Source organism: Macrotis lagotis, chromosome 8 (genome assembly GCF_037893015.1).
Source record: "Macrotis lagotis isolate mMagLag1 chromosome 8, bilby.v1.9.chrom.fasta, whole genome shotgun sequence".
NCBI lineage: Eukaryota > Metazoa > Chordata > Mammalia > Peramelemorphia > Peramelidae > Macrotis > Macrotis lagotis.
The window spans coordinates 193457391-193480982 of record NC_133665.1 but is presented as its reverse complement, the minus strand read 5'-3'; the positions used below and the strand labels follow the sequence as shown (position 1 = coordinate 193480982).

The 23592-nt window shown below is 49.2% G+C and overlaps 1 protein-coding gene across 2 annotated transcripts; it reads right to left on the bottom strand.

Annotated features, from left to right (window-relative positions):
• Positions 1 to 382: 382 nt before the first annotated feature.
• On the bottom strand, positions 383 to 8147 carry LOC141496667 (uncharacterized). 2 transcript variants are annotated; one of them, XM_074199251.1, is made up of 4 exons: positions 6894 to 8147; positions 6455 to 6663; positions 4812 to 5975; positions 383 to 4631 (listed from the first exon to the last, which is right to left on the bottom strand). In XM_074199251.1, the coding sequence occupies exons 3-4, from the start codon at positions 5018 to 5020 to the stop codon at positions 4166 to 4168; spliced, it is 675 nt and encodes a 224-aa protein (XP_074055352.1). In that variant the 5' UTR covers positions 5021 to 5975; positions 6455 to 6663; positions 6894 to 8147; the 3' UTR covers positions 383 to 4165. The 2 variants fall into 2 exon arrangements, with proteins under 2 accessions (XP_074055352.1, XP_074055353.1); XM_074199252.1 differs by having other exon boundaries at positions 7452 to 8147.
• Positions 8148 to 23592: the final 15445 nt, after the last annotated feature.

The window sequence follows — 23592 nt, the reverse complement described above, 5'->3', positions numbered from 1 at the left end:
ACTGAAGTTGAGGCTGTAATTTAAGATCATTTTGGTGAGAGGTGTCAAGGCTAGGAAACTGGCTCTAATCTAGGGGCTTCTTGATTCCTTGCCACCTTGAGAACAAGATGGTTGGCATCCTTAAAATGAAAAGGGCTTGGGAAAATCCCCTGTGTCCCTGCTCCAGAGCACCCCAAGACATTGCCATTGTCAGGTCCATTTTACAGCAAGACTTGTCCTGTGTAAAGCTGCACAGCTCTAAGAGCAGAATAGTTGAAGTTTCACAAAAGGCTTTACTCTTTTGCTCTTTAGGAATTTTGAGGACCATGGTCTTGGGCAAGCTCCTGGTGGTTCCAGCTGAGCTGCCCCCCCCCCCCCCCCCCCCCCCCCAGGGAGGGAGATTCCAGGTGAACATGGACGGCCTAGCCTTGGTGGCAAGTTTTTAGTAGCTACAGGACTCGGGACAAAAGAAGCCCCGGCAACAGGAGGCACTCATTTGGCGGGGGGGGGGCTTGGCTGCAGAGGGGAACATGACCCAACACACTTTAAGATGGTTTCCGCTGTGGGAGACTCCTGCCTTTTACAAGTCTGCCCGAGCCCTTGCCTCTAGTTCCCCAGGCTTGGTTTTCTCCTCCCTGTTAGGTGTGTGCTTTCTGTCACTCCTATCTGTAGATAATCCTGCTGTCCACCTTGGGGAAGGTCAGCTCCTGAGAGCTTTGCTGTCCCCATAGTCCGGTTAAGGCAAACAGGTGACAGAGACTTCTCTAATCCAGGGAAGAGGTGACGAGGGGTCTACAAGAGATGTCAGAGACCTGACTTGGAAGCTCCTTGACTTTGGGTTGAGGTGAGAGTGGGACAATGTTTACCTCACAATCTGGGGAGGAAAGAGAAGACCCAGTGCTGAGCCTGGATAACCCTTTTTTTTTTTTTTAAAGGAATGCAGACATGGCTAATTGGAAGTATGAAGAGTAATGGAGCCAAGTTAGCGGTATGATGAAAGTGCACCCACTCTTGGGGCATCCTTTCTTTGGTGGGTGCTCCCACTGGACTGGCCGCTGAGGTGATCAAGTCCTGAGCATCCCTTCCTCCCTAGGCACCCCTTGGACACTTGTGCCCCTCTTTCCCTCTTGAATTTCCTTTCTGAACACTTACCTAGAGGGTAAGCTCCTTGAGGGCAGACGCCATGGTTTTAGACTCATGACAGCCTATTAGATGTGACCTAATATTTTCATTTTATCAAGTCATTGAAAAGCCAGTAGTGGGTGTGGAAGGGCCCCCCCCCCCCCATTTCTCCTGATTCTTGGGCTAGCTTTGCTTAAAAGCCTGGGCACTGGACCGTCTTCTCTACTTCCTGCATTTCTAGCCTTCCCCTTGGGCTGACCTTGGATTCCCAAAGCAGGGAACCCCGTTTCTTGGCCAAATTGAACTTTAGAAACTCCCTGGGTGTTGGTTTTGAAAAGTCCCACCAAGGCTCTTCCAGGGCATTAAAAGGTGATGCTTGATTGTAGGGAGATCCAGCAGCTGAGACTGTTCTTACCCAGCCTCCTTTCTTTGCTCATCCTGGTGGTGCCGGCTTCAAAGAGGCCACTTAGTTACGCAGTCCTGGCAAGGCACCACCAAACTGGGCTTCTGTGAAAGGAAATGGGGGCTCAGAAAATGGGAGGCTTTCTTTGGCCTCAGGATGAAAATGGGCAGATACAAGAATTTCTAGAGTGATCCAAGTCATGCTGACTGCCTCTTGAGAACTAGAGGCTGATGGCCACACGGCTGGGTTGTGGTGGGGAGTCAGAGGGCCCCGGGGTGGGTGGAGGGGAAGAGCCATTGCCGTATCCCTTAGGGCTATGGGGTCTGGGGTTCTGGTGCCCCTTTGTGTTTCTTTGGGCCAGTCTGCCCCGTGTCAACACCCGGAGCAGCGCCTTCTGGACTGTGACTGTTCTCCATCTGGGATCCCTGGGCCCCGGGTGGTCTGCAGGCACAGCCCCCATCTGGGATGGGAAACAATCTTGCTGTTCTGGGAGCTGACTGGTTCCCATGAATTTTTGCCTGAGCCTAAGGGCCTTCCCGGCTGGGTCTCGGGGTCCTGGCTCCATTTCCTCTGCTCAAAGCCTTCAAAACATGGAGAGGAATGAAAAGGACTTTGGTTTCTCATGGGGCGCCAAGCTCCGTCCGGCGCTGAGGCTGGGCCCTGTCAAAGGGGACCTTGTTCTGGCGCTGCTGGGGACACAGAGTCTTCTGTTCTGAGCCTGCAGCCCGGGGCACTGGGGGCCCTGGGAGCCTTGCCCAGCCACCGACGGAGCAGTCAGAGCCATCTTGGGCCTTGTGAGTGTGGCCAGGGGCCATCTCCAGTAACCTCCATCCAGGTGGGGTTCATTCCACACACTGGGCCACCTGGGTGCCCCCGCAGAGATCACTGGGGCAGGGCTGGGCTGCGACAGGTTGCCTGCTGGACCCGGCTGCCATCCTGGGCCCATCACAGCCTCTGCCTCGGCTGGACGTGCTGGCCTAGCTCATTCCTGGATGAGATAATGGGGCTCCTCCTCTCCCTCCCTGGCTTTTTTTCAGGGAGTACGGTTCTAAGGGCCTTGCCCTGCCCAGCCATGAGCCCCCCAGCCCGGTGTGGCGCACCCCTCGGAGAGGGAGGCTGAGTGGATGTAGCTCGAAGGAAAGAAGAGATGGGCAAGTTTAGTGGAGACCCCAGGCGGGACCTTGGGTTGGTCTGCTCAGCCCACTGGGCAAGCACCCCGAGTTGTCTCTAACAGTGATGTCGTTTTGGCCGATTACAAGAGAACCATTTCTGGGGGGCTGGAGCCCAGGGTCTCACTTCCTCCTTCTAGGGTCCTCAGACTGGGGGAGGTCTCTGCCCCCCCATGAAATTGGTGAGAGCTGGCTCTGGAGGAGGTGCAGCACTGGCATTGCATGGGCAAGAGAGCCCACTCGGAGCCTGGGCCTCGCTCAGGGCACACAGCACCTAGTCCTGAGGTGACTGGTCACTTCCCTGGGTCTGGAGGAGGCCTTCCACGACCCCTGGGCTGTCCTCTCTCCTACTGGAGAGGGCAGAGGACGCTGTGCTCGCTGACCTCGGCCCCAGTCTGCGGGTTTCAGAAGGCTCAGGCCAGGGTGGGAGCGAGCCCCCTCCCTACCAGTGCGTCATTCAGGGACATCTGTCGAGGGAAGCGTGCCTAGCCTCCCAGGGTGAAGCTGGGTGGTGAAACTGCTGAGGACCGTGGAGCCCAGGGCTGGGGTCAGCAATGGGCGCCAAGCAGGCCTGGGGGTGCGGGCAGCAAAGGGCACCGAGGAGGCCGGGGAGGGGGTGGACCCCAGGAGGGGCATGCTGAGGGGCTCACCCAACACCAGAGCAACGACCTGTGGGCCTTGTCCTCGCTCCCGAGACCACCGAGGCTGGGTTTGGGGAGGACCTTGGAGAGCCCCTGGACCTCAGCATGCCAGCTCCAGCCTGTGGGGGCCGGGTGCAGCCAACCCCCCCAGAGGCAGTGTGTCCCAAGACCTCAGGCCTCTGCCTTTTCCCTCATTGCTGATGCCTGCAGATGGGGGTCATACCCCCCTGAAATTTGTTCTGAATTTGCTTTTCTCCTTTTTCTGCCCTCTGGAGGCCAGAACATGCCCCCTGCTGCCCCCCAGGCTGCCCGTGGCCGGCTCCCCAAGGTCGCTTCTCATCGGGTTGCTCCAAACCAGGCAGGGGCAGGACTCTTTGGGGGTTCAGGACAGGGAGAGAGGAAGCGGAAAGGCCAGGGTTGGAGGAAGGCCGAGAGAGTGGCTGCTGTTCTGTGGATGCCGGGGGAGAGGCAGCGCCGCCCGGGGAGGAGACGGGCAGCAGATGGCAGCATCGCCCGCAGCACTGGGCAGGCCACGCTGCCCTCTCATCTCCTGAGATTTCCCTTGGGGGGGAAATATCCCCCCTTCCCCTCCTGAATGAACACACACACACACACACACACACACACACACACACACACACACACCATGCAGACATACACAACCTAGACACACACACACTGATAGACACCCATACCATACACAGACACACACATCTCATACCACACTACACACAACCCAGACACACACAGAGCACTCAGACACACTGACAGAAGACACATACATCATACAGACACACACAGCACACACACACAGACACACATACGCATACCATACACAGACACACTGCCGTCTAGACAGACAAACTCATGTACACACACACGCACACACACATGCGTGCACACTCAGGCAGCAGTCCTGGCTGGCAGCTTCTGGAGGAGCGGCAGGCCTCTCTCAGCGCTGGGCACGCTCCCCTGGCCCCACGGGGCCGCCCGGTCCTCTCCTGTCCAGCAGTCCTGCCCCACGGCCTGCAGGCCCCACACCCGGAGCTGGTTCTCCCTGGTGGGTCTGACCCGCCCCGCCTGGCGGCCCAGGTAGAGGCCCGGCCCGGGTCGGGCCAGCTGCACCTGCTCCCGGTCTCAGGCTCCTGTTTGCCTCCACACCTCCCGCCCAGGTGAGGATGGAGCATGGTCCTATTAGGGAAGCCTGGCCTCCTCATCCTTCCCATGCTTCTCTCTCCCAGGGCTCCGCCGACTCGGGGTGTATCTGTGGCTCGTCCTGGGGGTCTCCTTGTCCATCCCCGTGGCTGCCGATCTCGCCTTTGTGTGGGTGACAGCCAGGTGGACAGCTGGAGACCCCCCCCGACCTCTCCCCTCACCCCAGCTCTGACTGGTGATCGCCACATCCCACGGACCAGACCCCCACCTCCCCCAGCGGCCTCTGCCCCCGTCTCCAGCCTTCTCTGCGCTCACACCATATCTTCCTTCCTCCCACCTCACCTGGACTGTGGCCGGAGCCTCTCAGCCGGGTCCCCTGACTCCTTGTCTAGTCTCTCCATGCCCAAACACTCTTCCTGAAGGACGGGGTGTCCACCTGGCCGAAGGGTCACCTCCCAAAGGAGCGCCCTTCGCCGGCCACCAAGCTTCAGCGCTTCTCTCCCGACTCCACTTGCAGCCAGCCTGCTTCCGCCACCCCTCGGGCCTGGCATGGTCTCGCCGACCCAGCCAGGTGCCCTCTCCCTCCTCCACCAATCTTGTCTGTCTTCTCAGTGTATGCGGCCCAAGGAGAAGGCAAGTTCTCCCCGGGAAGGAAGCGTGGTGGGTGGGTAGAAAGCTGGCGCAGGACCTGTCAGAGCAGGGCTCTGCCCCAGAGCTGCCCACGCCACCTCTCAGGGTCTGGGCAGGTCCCTGGCACGCTGCTTGGCACAGTGTGGATGCCCAAAGCTGATTGTGGGTCGAGTTGAGCCCCTCTGTTGGCCACCCGAGAGTGGACCCTGATCCCAGGCGGGGCCTCGGAGCTCTGAAGAGCGGCCGACCTACCTTAGTTCTTCCACCTTTCTCGGCAGCGAGTCGGTGCCCGGCCTGGGGGGCCCTGCTTAACCAGGGCCTCTGACCCACCCCGCTCTTGAGTTCATACCACCCCCACTCTTACCATCCTTTCCCTACCAAGACAAGCCCTGGCCCCAGGAGAAGAGCAGCCTCACCCCAGGCCTGGATTATGGCCTCCAGGCCCCCAAGCCTTCTGCCCTCGGGGAAACTTGCAGCCAGGAGCCTTGAGCCCTGGAGAGGCTCTTGATGGAGGACAGAGGTCGAGCTGGGGGTGGGGTGGGAGTAATTCAGCCACACTTTAAGCATCGAGTACCCCTCTGATGGGGCCGGGTCACAGGCCAGCCACCTATGTTCTAGAGGTGCCCCCTCCTTGCCCCGAGAGCCTGACCCAAATGTCCGGCAACGGGCCCTGGCTCTGCAGGCAGGAGGCCTGGGTTCGACCCCGCCATGGTGTCCACTCCCCAGCCGAGTCTGGGACCTCTGCCTTTTCTGGACCTCAGTTACCTCAGGGATTGGCCTAGACGACTTTGGAGGTTCCTTCCAGTTCCAGGCCTATGGACCATCAATCAGCAAGCATTAGGCACTTGCTGTATATGAGGCAAATTGTAGTAAGCCCTGGGGAAGGTTACAGATTGGAACAGGTCACCAATGTGAGCCAGAAAGGTTCTCTGCCCTCAAACTCAGGAGGGGGTGTGCTGGGTGTGAGGAATCTGGGGGAGGAGCCTTTGAGGCCTATGGAAGATGGGGAGCAGGCAAGGGACCCACCATCTTGTGGGTGAGTGAGGGGACTGATGGGGCTAACTGGGGGCTCCCCAAGCATTTTAATGCTAAATTCATCCTGGGTCTTCAGGAGTTTGGCCATGACAGAGAGAATTGAGAGACTTTGACCTGAGTCTCCCCGTGACCCTGTGGGAGGGTCCTCAGCCTAGATCCTAGGGACATGGATCCGTGGGGAGCAGGGGTGGGCTCTTCGACAGTCTCCAAGGTCATTCTCTGACACCTGCCTTCGTAACACTGGTTTCCTACCTCCACGTCTTTGCTCACACTGGTAGCTACCGGTTTCATGATGCCTCTCAGTCCTTATGTTCACTCACAGGCTTGAGAAGACTTCGATGCTTGGGGATCACTTTGGACCTCCTGGTCGGCTGGAGGACAGGACGTGAGGACGCTGGCTATACTCTGGGACCGCCGCAGAAAGCACCAGGTCTGGGGTCAGGTCAGATTCGGCTTAGAGACACTAGCTGTGTGACCCTGGACCAGTCACTACTCCTGTTTGCCTCAGTTTCCTCATCTGTAGAATGAGCTGGAGAAGGAAACAGAGAACCCCTCCAGTTTCTGCTGAGAAGACCCTCATGGGGTCCCAACTGCAAATGACTGGACCACTATGCCACCCTTGAGTCTTGCCTGGTGCCATCACATGAAGTCTTTGTAGGGAGGGAAGTTGGGGGCAGGATTAGACTTTTCAAATTTTTAAAAAATTGTTTTCTCTTGGAAATATCCTGAAAATTGATTCTTGGAGGCTTCCTAATATACCTTGCCTCCTTTGTGGGTCTCCCCACCCTTCCCACTGGCATCCTCCAACTTCCTCAACCCGGAAGGCTCAAGTGTGGAGTTCAAGGATGCTGTGGTCCTTGGAGTCGCTGGCCAGTGGGGGCCACTTCAGTAACCATCGGGTTCCTCCTAGTTGCCTGGCTCTTCAGTCTGGTGATAGGTCCTCTTCTCGGGGCTGCTCATGTCCCACCTTGTTCTTCTGCTACATTGGCACACTCGCTCATGGCTCTTGGTGGCCGTGGCTGTGGTGGGAAGTGAGTTGGGGGCAGAGACCCTTTCTGGGTCACATTGGTGACTGATTGAGATGCCTTCCATTCCAGTCTGGAGCCTGGTCGGTCTTGGTGGTCTCGTCCCCACCACCAGCTGCCCCGGTTACCTTCAAGGCCCATTAGACTCCCCCTTCTTCTAGGAAGCCTCATCCCCCCATACGCCAGTGCGTCCAGAGTGGTTTGCGGGGTCTCCCTCCTTAGACCGGAAGCTCCTTGAGGGCAGGGCCCGCTTCTGTTTGACTTTGGCTCCTCATGACCATGGCACACCTACCTGTTGGCTTGGGCTGGGAGTCTCCAGGGTCACTCTCCCTCTGGGAAGGAACTGGCCCCTCTTCTCCTTAGCAGGACCATTCGCTCTGGCTTCCTGAGAGACGGAGGGAGCACACAGAGGGAAGGAATCCTGGAATGGAGAAGAGACCTGCCCTTCATTCTGCAAATGGGGAATGCATCCAGGGGACGGCTAAGACACCTCTGGTCCCCCAAGGCTGAACCAGGGCTTCTTCCCCTCAAGTAATGCGTAATTAGGAAATTCAAAAGAGTGCATGGAGCTTAGGACCTAGTCAGAAAGATCTGAGTTCAAATTCAACTCAGACCCCTCCCAGTTGGGTGATCCTGAGCAAGTCCCTTCACCTCTACCTCAGACTCCTCAACTGTAAATGGGAAGAGTAATAGCATCTCCTTCCCAGTATTGAAATGTAAATTATTATTATTACTACTACTGGTGCTGAGCAATTTCATGAACCCCAAATATTTCCATTATCCAGAAAATTCAGTTAACCAGAAGAAACCATCCAGGCCCTAATCATGGAGGATAACCGCTTCCAGGAAGTTTGAGGCAGAAGAGAGTTGTGCTGGGGATCACGACTGGACAATAGGTCCTTTGGATGGCAGGGACATCCTCCCCTTCTGGGCTGACCATGACTCCCCTGTCCCCCAGGCTCTCAGCTGTCCCAGGGCCTCTGTTTCATTCAGGTTTTCTTGTCCTAGGGGAAAAAGAGAAGAAAAGATGAGGCGCATGGGGTCAGAGAGGGCAGGGGAGAAACTCTGCACGCGTCACTGTGCTGTGAAGTAGCCCTGGGCACAGGCCTGGGTTGACTGGCCAGGCGGGAGCCGGTGGCTGGAAGGTCCTCAGGGGAGAGGCGGGGAGGCCGAGGCAGGGCCCAGGGTGGCTCGGGGACTCCAGGAGCAGCACACAGAGGACGGGGGGAAATTTCAAGTCCCTTGCTTAAGCCAACCTTGGGGCCAGGGGCAGCCGCAGAGGGGCCTGGCTCTTGTTGAGTCAGCAGAGCGGGGGCGCCGGGTCAGGGATCCTTCATGATTCTTTTTGTTTTCCTCAAAAGACCCAGCTTCCCTGCCTCTTCTCAAGCAGTTGGCTCACCGCCTGGGAGAAGAGGGAAGGGGCCGCCGGAGCTCACCAGAGCCTTGGTGGGTGCTGGCCAGCCATGAGGAGACCCCTCGGCAGCCAATGGGAGGACCTCTGATGCCCGGGGAGGGGGGTCACCAGAGACTGGCCCAGTTGGGAGAGTCTTCACTGTGGTCCCTTTGGCAGCGGGCACGCGTGTGTGTGTGTGTGTGTGTGTGTGTGTGTGTGTGTGTGTGAAAAGAATTTCAGTGAGAATAAAAGAGGGAGAAGGAAGAAGAAAGAGACTGAAAGTGTGTATTTGAGACAAAGAGCCGGGAGAGACAGAGAAGAGAATTACTGAGAGAATAAAAAAGGGGGAGAGAAAGAATGACTTTAAGAGAGAGATGAGGGAAGGAGGAGAGAATGAAGGACAAAGTGGGAGAAAAGAGGGGAGGGAGAAGGAGAATGAGAGTGTGTGAGGGTGGGGGAAGGGGAGGAGGGTCTTAGCAACAGTTTCCTTTGTGGAAAAAGACCCCGCAGCCCTTGCTTGGTGAACTGGATTCTGGGAAAGGAACGGCAAATCAGCACGGAGGGTAGCGTGGAAGGTCGGAGCGAGTGCTGAGTTTGCCCCCAAATAGAGCTTGTCCCACTGATGCTAGGCAATGCCCCCCCAGTCTTCTCTTGCCTTGCATCGCTCCTGTCTCTAGGTGCCATTTTTGGCTTATTGTCTCCTGCTGCTAGACTGGGCTCTCTGAGGGCAGGGGTCTTTCTCAGCATCCCAGCGCCTGGCACAGATTCCACCCCTGGCTCTCCTGCCCAGCCTCTTCTCTCAGTCTCCCCAGCTGGCCTGAGGGCAGAAGCCTAATGCTCTGCCCATGGAAGCTTCTTGTGTCCTGTCTCCTTAGCTACATTGGAATCTTTACCAATGCAGTCCACTAAACATTTCTTCAGTTAATCACAGAATTATTAAGGCCCGAGCTTCCTACTAAGGCCTGGGGCTCCACAGAAAGGCAGGACAAAACAAGCAAATAGCCAAGCCCCAGTCCTTGCCCTGGAGGAGCTGCCAGTCCTTTGGGGGCATAGCAGGAGAAGGGTGGCAAGCCATACGAGGACGCACTGGAAACCAGCCGGAGATGGAGGAGGGCTGAGAAGGGCTTCTGGGGAAGGTGGGAGCCCAAGGAAGCCAGGTTTGTCAGAGCCAAGAAACCAGAAAGAATCCAGATGGCAAGACCAGGAGCGGGAGATGGGATAAAGGAACAAAGACCATCTCCCCCGGACCGGAGAAGGGCCGGCTGCAAGAGTCCACCACATAGACTTGGAGTTGGGTCCTAGAGGCTGTCCGTTTCAACCTTCCCTTTTGCAAACATATTTGCTTTTAGCTTTTCTTTTCTTTTTACATTCTGAGTTCCAAATTCCCTCTCCTTCCCTCCTAGCCCTCCCTTACCCACTGAGAAGGTAAGCAACATGATATCAATTAATTACTCCTGTGAAATCACGCAGAACATTTCCACATAGGCCATACTGTAAAATAATCTGAGAAAATGCTACCTCATTTGCACTCAGAGTTCATCAGTTCTCTCTCTGGGGGGGAATTAACAGTTTTTCATTATGTGTCCATTGAAATTGTCCTGGATCGCTGTAGTGACCAGAGCAGCCAAGTCTTTCACAGTTGAAGCTTATTACTGCATGGCTGTTACTGGACACAACCATCTCCTGGTTCTTCTCATTGCCCTTTGCATCAGTTCACATGGGTCTTGCCATGTTTTTTCCTGACACCACCTCCCTCATTTTTATAGCACAAGAGTGCTCCATTCCAAGCATATGCCACATGTTCAACCATTTTTCAATTGACGACCATCTCCTGTCCTATCCCCTTCCTATCTTGGTTCCCTACAGGATAAGATAGATCTCTATAATAACTGAGTGTGTTTATGTGCGTGCACACACACACACACACACACACACACACACACACAATTCCAATGAGAGTGAGGTTCTCCCTGACCTAGGTGTTGTAGATTTGACTCTACGATCCTTGGGAATTTTTAATTAGGGATCTCTTTCAGAAGGTCATCAATGAATGCTTTCAAAATTTGCTTTATCCTTTGGATCTTGAATATCAGTTTTCCTTGAGAATTTCTTGGAATATACTTCAAGGCTTTTTTTAAAAAAACATGGTTTTCAGGTAGTTTAATAAGTTCCCCCTCCCCTTATATTTCCATTTATCTCATTAAATATTTCTCAATTATATGCACAATTTTAAATTTTCATTCCTATAAAAGTTTGTGTTCTAAATTCTCTCCCTCCCCTTTCCCTTTCTTAAGAAAAGCAAGCAATTTGATATCAGTTATACACGTGGAGCATATTCACTTCATATTAGCCATGTTGCAAAAGAAACTACAGACAAAAACCCTAAGAAAAATAAAAATAAAAATACGCTTCAATTTGCATTCAGGTTTCATGGGTTCTTTCTCTGAAGAGGAATAGTAGTTTTTCATCTTAAGTCTTCTGGAATTGTCTTGGATCATTGCATTAATCAAAATATCCAATTCTTTCACAATTGGTCCTTGTATATTATAGTTTCTCCTGTGTGGCTGCTCCATTCAGTTTGCATCAAATATTCATATGAGTCCTCCCAGGTTTTCTGAAACTATCCTGTTTTTTTACAACACAATAATGTTCCATCATAGTCATATGCCACAACAGCCATGGACCCGGGTGTCCTGGTCTGCCAACACTGTCTAGAGCAAGGAGTTTTCTGGGGAAAAGCTTAGGGACGTTGGGACCATAGGATATGTTATACTTTGGCCTCAGGAGCACGAGCTGGTGGTCAGGAGGCCTGAGGTAGAGTTGGTCCAGCCAAGACTTTGCCATGGCGCTTGGCTTCTTGGCTTCACCTGCCCCATTGCAGCCAAGTCATTGGTCCTGTCTCCTACAAAGCATAAAATGTGGATCCTTGGACTTTAGTAGGCGAGTCAATTAATGGGCTTATGTAGAGAAGGTCTAGAAAAAGACCTGAGGGGCTTGAGCCAGCCAAGAAGATGGAGTAAAGTGGTCAGCTAGATACCAGCGGGGCCAGGAGAGAGTATCCAGGAGAAATGGACGGTTCCCAGGGTCCGACACAACAGATGATGAAGAAGGAGGACTGAGAAAAGATAATTGGTAACCTGGGAGAGGGCAGTCTAAAGAAAAGGGCACCAGGATGGATAGAGGGAGGAATCTGAGTTGGAATCCTGTCACAAAACTCTTGTTTTGAGGGTCCATCTGTCCCTGGAAAAGGGAAAATCATTTGAATTTCAGGTTTCTCAAGTTAGTGAGAACCAGGTAGCGTCAGACAGGCAGGGCAGGGAGCTTGGAATCATCCGGAATCCCATCTATGAACAGCTGGAGTCCTCCTTGGCCTGCTCTGAACATGACTGGCCTCTATCCAAGCCCAGGAAGGGGGCAGAGTTCATGGAACACAATAACAGGATGGACTCTGTGTTCTTGGCAACACGGCTGTATTGGGGGGCTGGACCAGGCCCAATGGAGGGCAGGGGTCCCAAGTGCCCCCTGCAGGAGTTGGCTAGGAAGTGGACCCAGCAGTTTCTGGCACAGCCCGAGGAGGGTGGGGGCTGCTCCTTCCAAAACAGGGTCCACCCACAGCCTGGATTTCAGCTCAGAAGATTTGCCTTGGGTGCCCCCACAGTGTGTGTGTGCGTGCGCCCCCTCTGCAGGGCCACCTCGGTAGGAAGAGTTAAGAAAGAACGAGCACTAGGAGCAGAGTGGAGGCGGCACCACCAAGGCAAAGCAGGGTTTCACCACATGGGTGAAAGAAGGCACAAGGTCCTGTCCTGAACAGCCTTGAGGGGGAAGCAGCCCCTGCACCCCAGGGGAAGATAAGCCAACTTTTGGCTTTTCCTTGGGGATTCTGCCAGCCTCTGAACCCCCCACTTCAGAACTGCCCTCTCTGCTCTTGGGCCCTAACACCAGATCCCAGGCAGTTTTGCCCCACAAAAGGAGGCACCTGGCCCCGATTTGCCTGTCCTGGGAATGCGGTCGCTCCTACCAGTTCTCCCTCCCCTCTCTTGTAGCATGGGCTGGACGGGGATAAAGCTTAAGGAACCTGGAGCTGCTGAGATTCCTCTGTCATAAAGGACCGGTCTCCAAGGCCTTTCTGGTCCCAAGCTCAGGGAAGCTGCCCATGACCAGCACCCAGAGTCCTGGCATTTGGAACAAGTCTGTGGCTTTCTGGTCTACCCATCTATCTTTTGACTGGATTGGATTCCACACAACCTTGGTCCAATTCTGCAGGAGTCACTGGGGTTCATTTCCCCCTCCCACCTGATGATGTCCTTTCTGCCCCAAATGTCCCAGGGCCTGTTTTGTGTCTGTCTGTATACACACCCTTAGTGCACATGCCTCTACCCACCACCCTTCTTGTCTTTGTAACTAGCTCTGTGCCAGATCAGACTCAACAGGCGCTCAAGGCAGTCAGGGCCTGGCCCCCAGAGCTCTCCGAGCCTGTCCCCACCCAGTCCTGAAATGTCCTGATCCGTGAGCCTGTCCGAGGCTGTTTGATCTCGGTAGGCACAAGAACCCTAGCCATGCTCTGTAGGGAGTTTAATCATCACCCTCTCTTGTCCTGGAGCCTCTTCTCACAGGTAATATTTGGCTCCTCAATCAGTCCACTTCCCACTATGCACCAGAAACTACAAAAAGAGGCAAATACAGTCTCGTCCCCGAGGAGCTCATGCTTTGATGGGGGAGATAGTAGGCAAACAGAGACAAACCAGCCGTATATAGGATGGATAGGAATTCATTATCAGAGGGAAGGCAGGAGAATGAAGAGAACGGGGAAGACAATACACAAAAAGAAGCTGAAAGAGGGAGGGGCAGAGGACCCCAGAGTGGGGGGCATGGTGGTCCACGCTGCTGCTGGGGAATGGCATCCCCTCGCAAGTTCTGCTCTGAGCCCTCTCCGAAGGGAGCTATTGGAGTTCATTGCTGTACTTGCCAGACCTCCAGTCCGAGACAGAGACAACTGAGTGAAGAAGGTGGAGAGTGTCAGAACTAAACTAAGTGACACTCACTGGGACAATAGCTTCAGCTGTGTGCCAGGAGAGAAAACAGTGGCAAAAATAACAGCACTTCTACACAGAAATAGCAAAGTTCAGGAGAAATGCATTAAATATCTGCGATCTACCAGCCTATGGAGGCAAACCTCAGATTTACATAAATTCAATTACAAAATATTCTGTAAAGAGAAAATGACTCAAATTACAAAACTATAAAATGCCCAGAGAAACAGACTAGAAAATCAAAGCCTTAAATAACCCACTCCGAAAAAGAAATTGAGTGAATCATAAAGAAACTTCCAAAGGGGGAAAAAAAACCCCAGGACCATGTGGATTTATATGTGAATTCTATCAAACATTTAAAGCACAATTAGTTCTAATATTACATAAATAGTTTGAAGGGGCAGCTAGGTGGCACAGTGGATAAAGCACCAGCCCCAGAGTCAGGAGGACCTGAGTTCAAGTTTGACCTCAGACACATACTAATCACCTAGCTGTGTGACTTTGAGCAAATCACTTAACCCCATTGCCTTGCAAAAAAAGAAGAAAAAATATGAGCCCTACGATATTCCTTCTATAATACAAATAGGATCTTAAGACTTAAACTAGGGAAAGTCAAAACAGAGAAAGAAAGCTCTATAGTCATTAATATACCTGATGAATATTGATGAATATATTAACAAGGAGATTATGACGACACATCATAAGGATCATACACTGATTTGCTAGATTTATTCTAATAATGTAAAACTGATTCAACATTAAGAAACCCATAATCAGGGTGGCTAGGTGGCATAGTGGATAAAGCACTGGCCTTGGAATCAGGAGTACCTGGGTTCAAATCTTGTCTCAGACACTTAATAATTACCTAGCTGTATGTTCTTGGGCAAGCCACTTAACCGCATTTGCCTTGCAAAAAAAACCTAAAAAAAAGAAACCTATAATCATAGTTGACAATATTAATAGCAAAAAAAATCACAAAATTCTATCAATAGATGTAGAAAATACTTTTGAGAATATATAAAACTTTTTTAAAAAAATTAAAAACTAGAAAACATAGGAAACAACAGAACTGTCTGTAATATTGGAACTAGATAAACTGGAAGTCTTCCCACTAAGATAAGAAGGAATGCAAGAGTATTCGTTTTTAGCATTATTTGTCAATGTTATACTAGAATTACCAGCTGTAGTAATGACAAGAAAAAGAAACCGAGGGATTGAGCATAGACTAAAAGAAAAAACTATCACCTTTTGCAAATGATCTAAGGGTTAACTCAGAAAACACAAGAAATGCAACTAAAAATGAATGGATGGGCACAATTTTGGGGGTGTCTGCAATGGAGAATACCATCTGTATCCAACGAATGAATTATGCAGTTTAAACAAAGACCAAGGACTATTACCTTAAATTTAGGGAAAAAAATCTGTTGTCTTACTATATAGTTTTGCTCTCTTATACTTTATGTTTCTTCCTTAAGGATATGATTTCTCTCTCATCACATTTAGTTTAGATCAGTGTATACCATGGAAACAATGGAAAGACTAACAGACTGCCTTCTGTGGGGAGTGGGAGGAGGGAAGCAAGATTAGGGCAAAAATTGTAAAATTCAAACTAAATAAAATCTTTCTTAAAAAAAATAAAAATAAAAAATGAATTGAAATGAACAATTTTAGCAAAATTGCAGAAAATACAATCATTGGAATTTCTATATATTACCAACAAAATCCAGTGGGAAAAGAGAAGACTATAGACAGTATAAAATATTTGGGAGTCAACTTGCCAAGACACGCAGAACAACTATGTGAGTATAACTGCAAGTCATTTTTTACAAAATAAGATAACTAAATCCCTTCCTGGATCACTGGCTCGTCCTGGTGGAGGAACTTTCCTAGCTTCATGAAACAAGGAGCTATGTTATGCAGGATTACCTAAGAGAGACAGGTCCTAGTGAAAAGTTTGGACAAAAGATGACCTATTGGAAAAGGAAATGCTAGTATCTTTGCCAAGTACACCCCATGGACAATATTACGATGAGAAAAGGGATGACACCAGATGAGTCCCTCAGGTTGGATGGTATCCAAGAGCTCCAGAGAAGAGAGGAAGACAACTACCAGTAGCCCCAGTACTAATGAAGCAATTGGGTTAAAGCTGAAAGGTACATCTGGTGACGAAAGAAAAACCCAGTGTTGTAAAATGAACCCTGCATAGGAATGTAGAATAGAAGTCTATGGACCGAGGTAAGCTGGATAGGGTCAAACAGGAGATGAGAAAATTAAGCATCAACACCTTGGGTATCTGGGAACTTAGATGGATGAGGATGGGTGAATTTCAATCAGCTGATCACTACACATAATATTGTGGACAAGAATCCCTTAGAAGAAATGGAGTACCCTCATAATCAATAAAAGGATGAGACTAGGGTGTCATCTGCCAAATGACTGAATGATATCTGTCTGAATCCAAGGCAAACCATTCAATAGCACAGTAATACTAGTCCATACTCCAGTCACTGATGTTGAAGGGGCCAGAAGTTGCTCAGTTCTATGAAGATCTACGACATCTTTAACACCAACAAAAATGTCCCATTCATCCTAGGGGATTGGAATGCTAAAGCGGAAAATTGAAAGACAATTGGAATAAGAGGCAAGTTTGGCTTGGAGTCCAAAAACGAAGCAGGGCAGAGACTAATAGAGTAAGATAACTTACTGGTCATAACTGACACAGCAACTCAAAAGGTGACTACATGCAGACATTGCCAGAGGGTCACTAAGAAATCCGATGGATTATATGCTTTGCAGTCAACAGTGGAGAACATTCAGTTAAAATCAGACCTGGAACTGACAGTGGCTCAGATCACGAGCTTCTCCTTGCAAAATTCCATCTTATATTGGAGAAAGTAGAAACATCCATGAGACTGTTTCGCTATGATCTAAAATAACATCCTTTATGAATATGGATTGGAGGTGACGAACAGATTTAAGGGATCAGATCTGGCAGATGGAGTGCCTGATTAGAAGCTGATTATATTGTACAGGAGGCAGTAACCAAAACAAAAACTCTCCAAGAATAAAAGAGAGTAAGAAAGCAAAATGTCTATCTGTTGAGGCTCTACAAGTGGAAGAAAGAAGAAAAATGAAAGAGAAAGGAGAGAGGAGAAGATATATCCAAGTGAATGCGGACTTCCAGAGAATAGCAAGGAGAGATGAGGGTTTTCTTTGGTGAGCAATGCAAAGCAATAGAAGAAAACAATTGAATGGTAAAGATAATGAATCTTTTTTAGAAAATTGGAGATATCCAGGTTCATGCAAAAAATGGGAATGATAAAAGACAAAAATTGTAGGGACTTAACAGAAGCAGAAGAAATTAAGATGAGAATTCTACAAGGAAGAGTTTGATTGCTGACCAGATATCCTGGAGAATGAAGTCAAATGGGTCTTAGGAAGCATCGCTAACAAATAACAAAGGGGGTGGGATTCCAGCTGAGTATTTAACATTTTAATATTTTTTTAAGAAAGATTTTATTTATTTTGAGTTTTACAATTCCTCCCCCCCATTCACTCTTTGCATTGGTTCTTTGCAATGGTTCCATGTTATACATTGATCTCAGTTGAATGTGATGACAGAGAAATCATATCCTTAAGGAAGAAAAATAAAGTATGAGATAGTAAAATTACATAATAAAATAATGGGTTTTTTTCCTAATTTGAAGGTAATAGTCTTTGGTCTTTGTTCAAAGTCCGCAATTCTTTCTCTGGATACAGATGGTATTCTCCATTGCAAATAACCCAAAATTGTCCCTGGCTGTTTCACTGAAAGGATGAGCAAAGTCCATCAAGGTTGATCATTGCCCCCATGTTGCTATTAGGGTGTACAGTGTTCTTCTGGTTCTGCTCATCTCACTCAGCATCAGTTCATGCAAATCCCTCCAGGCTTCCCTGAATCCCCATCCCTCCTGGTTTCTAATAGAACAATAGTGTTCCATCACATACATAGTATTTAACATTTTAAAAGATGATATAGTTAAAGTTCTGCACTCATTATATCAGCAAATATATCAGCAAATCCCAATCCTAAAGAAGGGTGATGCCAAAGAATGTTCAATTAACTGAAGAATTGCACTTCTCTCATATATCAGCAGCCAGCTAGGCTTCAGAAATAGGCGAACCAAAGATTACCAGAAGGGCAGGGTGGTTTTCAAAGAGGCAGAGGAACTAGAGACCAACTTGCCAATATTTGTCGAATTATGGAGAAAGCATGGGAGTTCCAAAACACCATCTACTTCTGCTTCCTTGACCACACTAAATTCTTTGACTGTGGATCACAAGTCCTCAAAGAGATTGGAGTACCAGATCATCTTATCTGTCTCCAGAGGAGACCATATGTGGACCAAGAGACAACTGATTGGTTTGAGACTGGAAAAGGAGTTCAAGGCCTCTATATACTGACACTTTATTTATTGAACTGATATGGAGAACCCGTTATGTGAAATGCCAGGCTGGATGAATCAAAAGCTGAAATAAAGGTGGATGGGAGAAATGGCAATGATCTCAGATGTGTAGCTGAGACCACTCTGGTGGCAAAAAGTGAAGAAGAATCAAGAAGACTCTTGATAGGAGTGCAAGAGGAGAGTGTAGAAGTTGGCTTGAAGCCTACCATCCCAAAACTAAGATCAAGCTGAACCAGGGGAATATTGTCCACATTATGTGTCATGATCAGCCATGACAGATATATCACCCAGCAATACAGTGATCACAGACAGTTCTAAAAGACTTGTCCACATCAGAGAAAGAATTATGGAGTCTGAAGGCAGATTGAAGCGGACGATTTTAACTTTTTAAAATTTTGTTTTCTGTTTTTTTTTCTTTTCTGATTCTTCCTTCAGAGCATGACTAATATGGAAATATGCTTAACATGATTGCGTATGTGGAGCCTATATTGGATCATTTGCTGTCTTGGGGAGGAGAGTGGGTATAGAAGGAGTGAGAAAACTGTGAAACTCAAAATGTCACCAAAACAAATGCTGAAAACTCTTTTCATGTAATTGAAAAAATATTAAGTGACCTCCCCCACTAAGATTTTGTCAAGTGACCTTATCTCTCTTTGACAAATAGAGGAATTGAACAGGGGAAGACTTTTTGAGATTTTCTTAGATAGCAAGAGAGCAAATCAATCAATACTAAAAGAAATTAATTCTGGTTATTCACTGGAAAGTCAAATACTGAAGCTGAGACTTAAATACTTTGGTCACACATAATGAAAAGACAGAACTCTTTTTGTAAGACCCTGATGTTGGGAAAGATTAAAAGAAAAAGGAGAAGGGGATTAGCAGAAGATGAAATGGTTTATGTATGGTGTCTTGGAAACAATGAACACGAACCTGGACAGACTTTGGGAGATGGTGGAGGATAGAGGGGTCTGGTGCATTATGGTCCATGGTCTAATATGACTTCACGACCAACTGTGATGTGTCACAATCTTCCATGACTTGTAATTGTGAGTGACCCAAAGAATAATGGAGGGATATGTGGTGGGCTCACTCCTTGGGCTGCAGAGTGTTGTCATTGAGGTCATTAATAAATTAGTCCCTGGAGAGAGTTAGTCCTGTGGCATGAAGAGGCTGGAGGATGATGACCCCTTGATGAGATTGGTTAGGATGATGGGAACAGGAGTCCCTTAAGGGGCAGTTTGGGCTGAGGGTTACCAAGGCTGCATGATTGAATTACAGATCCATGGATAGGTCCAAGAGACATACAGTCCATTCCTGTGACAGAGTTAGCCTATGGAAATCCAGATGGAGAGTCTTTACTTCCTAGAAGATTCTGTTCCAGGATACCTTTGAAAGAGCAAGCTTCCTATGGGCCCAGATCCCAACACATTTTCCCCACAGCTCCCTGGAAATGCCTCTTTTTTCCCAAATGAAGCCTTCCTTGCCAAGGTCCTAACATGACTGTTGGGAAGATCTGTGGAGATGGTGGCAGCCCTGCTTCCAGCTACATGAAAGCTGAAATAGGAATGAGTCATGTGCTCCCATATCTCTATCTATCTCTATCTCTATCTCTATCTCTGTCTCTGTCTCTGTCTCTATCTTTTTATCTCTATCTCTAATCTCTATCTCTATCATCTCTATCTCTATCTCTAATCTCTTATCTCTATTTCTATCTCTATCTCTGTCTCTGTCTCTGTGTCTCTCTCTCTCTCTCTATCTCTATCTATCTCTATCATCTCTCTATCTCTATCTCTAATCTCTTATCTCTATCTCTCTCTGTCTCTGTCTCTCTCTGTCTCTCTGTATCTCTGTCTCTCTCTCTCTCTCTCTATCTCTATAGCTATAGCTATCAATACTACCCTCCAAACCCCTCATTTTGGCCTGATTTTCACAAATAATGTATTTAGAGAGAGAGTGGGATGTTTTTAAGTACAGCTACTATCTCTGACTCTAGCTGCTACTGAGAACAGGAGGTGGGAGCCCAGAAAGCCGTGAGGAGAATCACTGAGACTCCACTGTGTGCCTTCGACTTATGATGATGCCGTGCCAGGCAGTGCAGAGGGCTGGCCTTAGAGTCTAGTTGAGCTGGGTTCTAGTCCTGATCCATCCTAGCTCTGTGACCCTGAGAGAGTTCACTGGGCATCCTGTGTCCCTGGGAGAAGGTGGCATCGACCCTGGTGGATGGCCTTTCCACACCAAGGAGCTCCCTAAATTAATGATGCTGCAGCTCCCAGGAGGAGACTGTGGCCCATTAGCTTGCACACTAGGGTTCCTGATCATCATCGAGGCAGAGGTGACGTATGGCAGAAGGAGGCGGCAGTGTCAGAATCCTCTGAAAACTAACCTGGCCTTTCTAAGGCCATGGAGTTGCTACATCCAAGTCTACCCTTGCAGACAGGTCTAAGGCCAGCCCTCTCCACCAGCCTTCCTAGGTAGAAGCTACCTTCCAATATCTCTCTAAAGCAAATGTCCCATGTGGATCTTATGCCAAGTGGAGAGGACTGGTCTGTTGGGGTGCAGACCACGGAGTCTTTCCCTTCTACTTTCTAGAGGGGCAGCAATTTCTCTACTTGGCAATTCAATTTAAACCAGCAGTTTAATTGAGAAACCACCAGTCCTGGGAGTCTCAAGATTCTGCCCTCGAGGAGCCAGCAATGATTACAGTGGGGATGCTATTTAGTCCCAAGAAGTCACGCCAAGAGAATTTGAGGAGTATGAGTGCAGGACCTGGAGGTGGGTGGGCTGGTGATGCAGGTAGCCAGCTGCTACTGTCCTGGAAGGGTAGACTAGAGTTATACTGGGGTTGTAAATTCCAGAGAACTATCTATCTGTTTGGGAAGCAATAAGGAGTGACCGACAGGGTCTGGACAGAGACCTGTGCTGGAGAGATCTGGCAGCCGAATGGAGGATGGCTGGCCAGTAGGACGCTATAGCAATGGACCAGATGAGAGATGAGGATGGCCTGAACTCAGGGTGGGTATGGGAGCGGAGAGAAGGGAATGCATGTGGGAGCCTTTGAGGAAATAAAACAGCTTTGATAGAGGATTGTGGGGGGGTGAGAAAGAGAGAAGAACTAAGAATGATATCTAGGGGTCTGGGCCTGAGTGCCTAAGAGGATGGCGACGCCCTCTTGAAGTGTTTTGGACAAGATTGGAGGGCATTCCAACTTCACCAAGGGACATCTAAACATCCTGGTGAGCTGGCCCTTTGTGGTACAAAGTATGCAGTGAGGCAAAGGGCCCTTTACCCCCTTCCCTGCCGCTCCCCCCACCCCGGCTTTGTGTTTCTGCCAATAAGCATATCTTGGTCTTTGGATGTCCTGAACTCCTCATTCTCCTAAACAATCCTAGGAATCTGTCCAAATATGGGTGGTTTTGGGATTCTCTCCTCCAACAGCCATCAGGAAAAAATCTCCCGGCGGGTGGGGTGGGGGGAGCTCTAGGAAAGTTCTGCACCACAGTAGTTCCCATCTACCCACATTTCCAAGTTAGATCTTGGGTCTTCTTGGTTCTGAGTTCACCCCAGGGTCTGAGAGTAGGGGTTGAACAAAGGAACTCCTCTAGAATACAGAGAGTACTAAAGTTTCTTTGAATTTCCTTACAAAAAATCTTTTTAATGTTTTATTTTCTTTTATTTTTATTCTGTCATCATTTCCATTTAGCTACTGTCATCAAAACTGATACCAAAAAAACACCACAAGGGGCAGCTAAGTGGTGCAGGGGCAGCTAGGTGGCACAGTGGAGAGAGCACCAGCCCCAGGAGTACCTGGGTTCAAGTCTGGTCTCAGACACTTAATAATGACCTAGCTGTGTGGCCTTGGGCAAGTCACTTGACCCTATTTGCCCTGCAAAAAATAAAAAAATAAAATAACCCCCCCCACAAAAACATTAAAACCAAACCAACTGACCTAGTATACTCTTATTGAGGATACCACATGCCTCATTTGTAGTCCCCCAGCTCCCCAACTCTCATTTGCAGTGAGAGAAGGAAAGTGTTTCATTATCAGTTCTCTAGGACAGAGAATTCATCAGAATTAAACTGTTCCAAGTGTTGCCGATGCTGTGTATATAGTTCTCCTGGTTTTCCTTTCCCTTTCTGTCACTGCATACAAGTCTTCCCGAGTTTCTCTGAATCGCACCTATTTTAACCTAGTAATATTCCATCACTTTCATTCACCACAATTTGTTCAGCTCTCCCTTAGGTGCTGGGCACCCACTCTGTTTTCAGGTTTTTATTGTAGGAAAGAACACTGCTGTGATTTATTTTTGTACAGACTGGGCTCTTTGAATTTCTTGGGGTGTGTGATAGGAACAGTTGTGTTGGGTCATGGAATATGAGCAATTTAATCATTTTTTCCTTGAAAAATTCCAAGTTGTTTCCAGACCTATTGAACCATTTTTTGCTTCCTGCTAAGCTACACTCTTTGCTGCAGTCTGACCTTGGGACTGACCACTACCCAGATAGTCTGTGCAGGACAGAAGATGTGGGGCCTCCTCAATGAAGGCTCTCTACTCACTCAGCTAAGGCCACAAGAGCCTTTGATCTGCAGGCCAGCAACTCCACCAACAAAGCATGAACCTATGTGAACCAGAATGGAAATACCACTTGGAGGAGGTCAAACAAATGACAGAAACTTGACTCCTGGAATGCTGCTTGGCCAATATCCAAGAAGAGAGCTTTTGCTTATCTAAGGAAAATGTGTGTGTATCCATAGAGAGGAAGGTAGGTAGTGGGGTTGCAATATATCTATCCTAGGGCTTTGGGGATTCTCATGAGGGACAGAGAGGTTAGAAATGTTTAAGGAAAGAGCCCCTTCTTTGGAAAACAAACTTCTGTAAAAGAACATCAAGGCCTTACCCTTTCTTGCCCCCTCCCCAGGCCCCTGGAACCTTGGAGTAGTGGTCTTTAGGCCATGGCAGAGATGGGCGTAGAAGACCCTTTGGCCTGTTGGCATCTCTACCCCAGGGTTGCTTGTTGAGCCTGGTGAGGAGGCATGGGTTGGAGGTGGGAGGCAGGGCAGGTTCTTGCTCAGGCCCATGTGCCTGGTTCCTGTGGCACAGGAGATTGGCTGGCAAGGGCCCGATGGGTTTGAACATGAAGCATGGACATTTTTAGAGAAGGTTGGGAAGAGGGAGAAAGTTTCTGCAAGGCTGCCATAGCCAGAGGAGCTTCCGGACTCTCCGGATGCACGTGCAGGTCACTCTGGGGATGTGAGAGCCAAGAAGCTTGAAAAGTGACCAGGAGCCAGGAAACACATGCTCCCAAGTCTTGGCTCCCCCCGTGCATGGCCTCCCTGGGCCTTGCTTCCCATCAGTGATGTCTAAGGTCCCAGCTCCCAACATAGGCTCCTTTGGGGCTATTGTAACCTCATTTGATAGATGAGACAGCTAGACTTGATCACAGTCACACAGCTGGGATGCACAGGATTTGAACCTGGAATTCCTCAGGAAGAGCTTATCTAGAATGATTTAAAGCTTAGATGGTCTACCTGGTAGACCAGCTAAAGAGACGTGAGCCAGTCCTGAA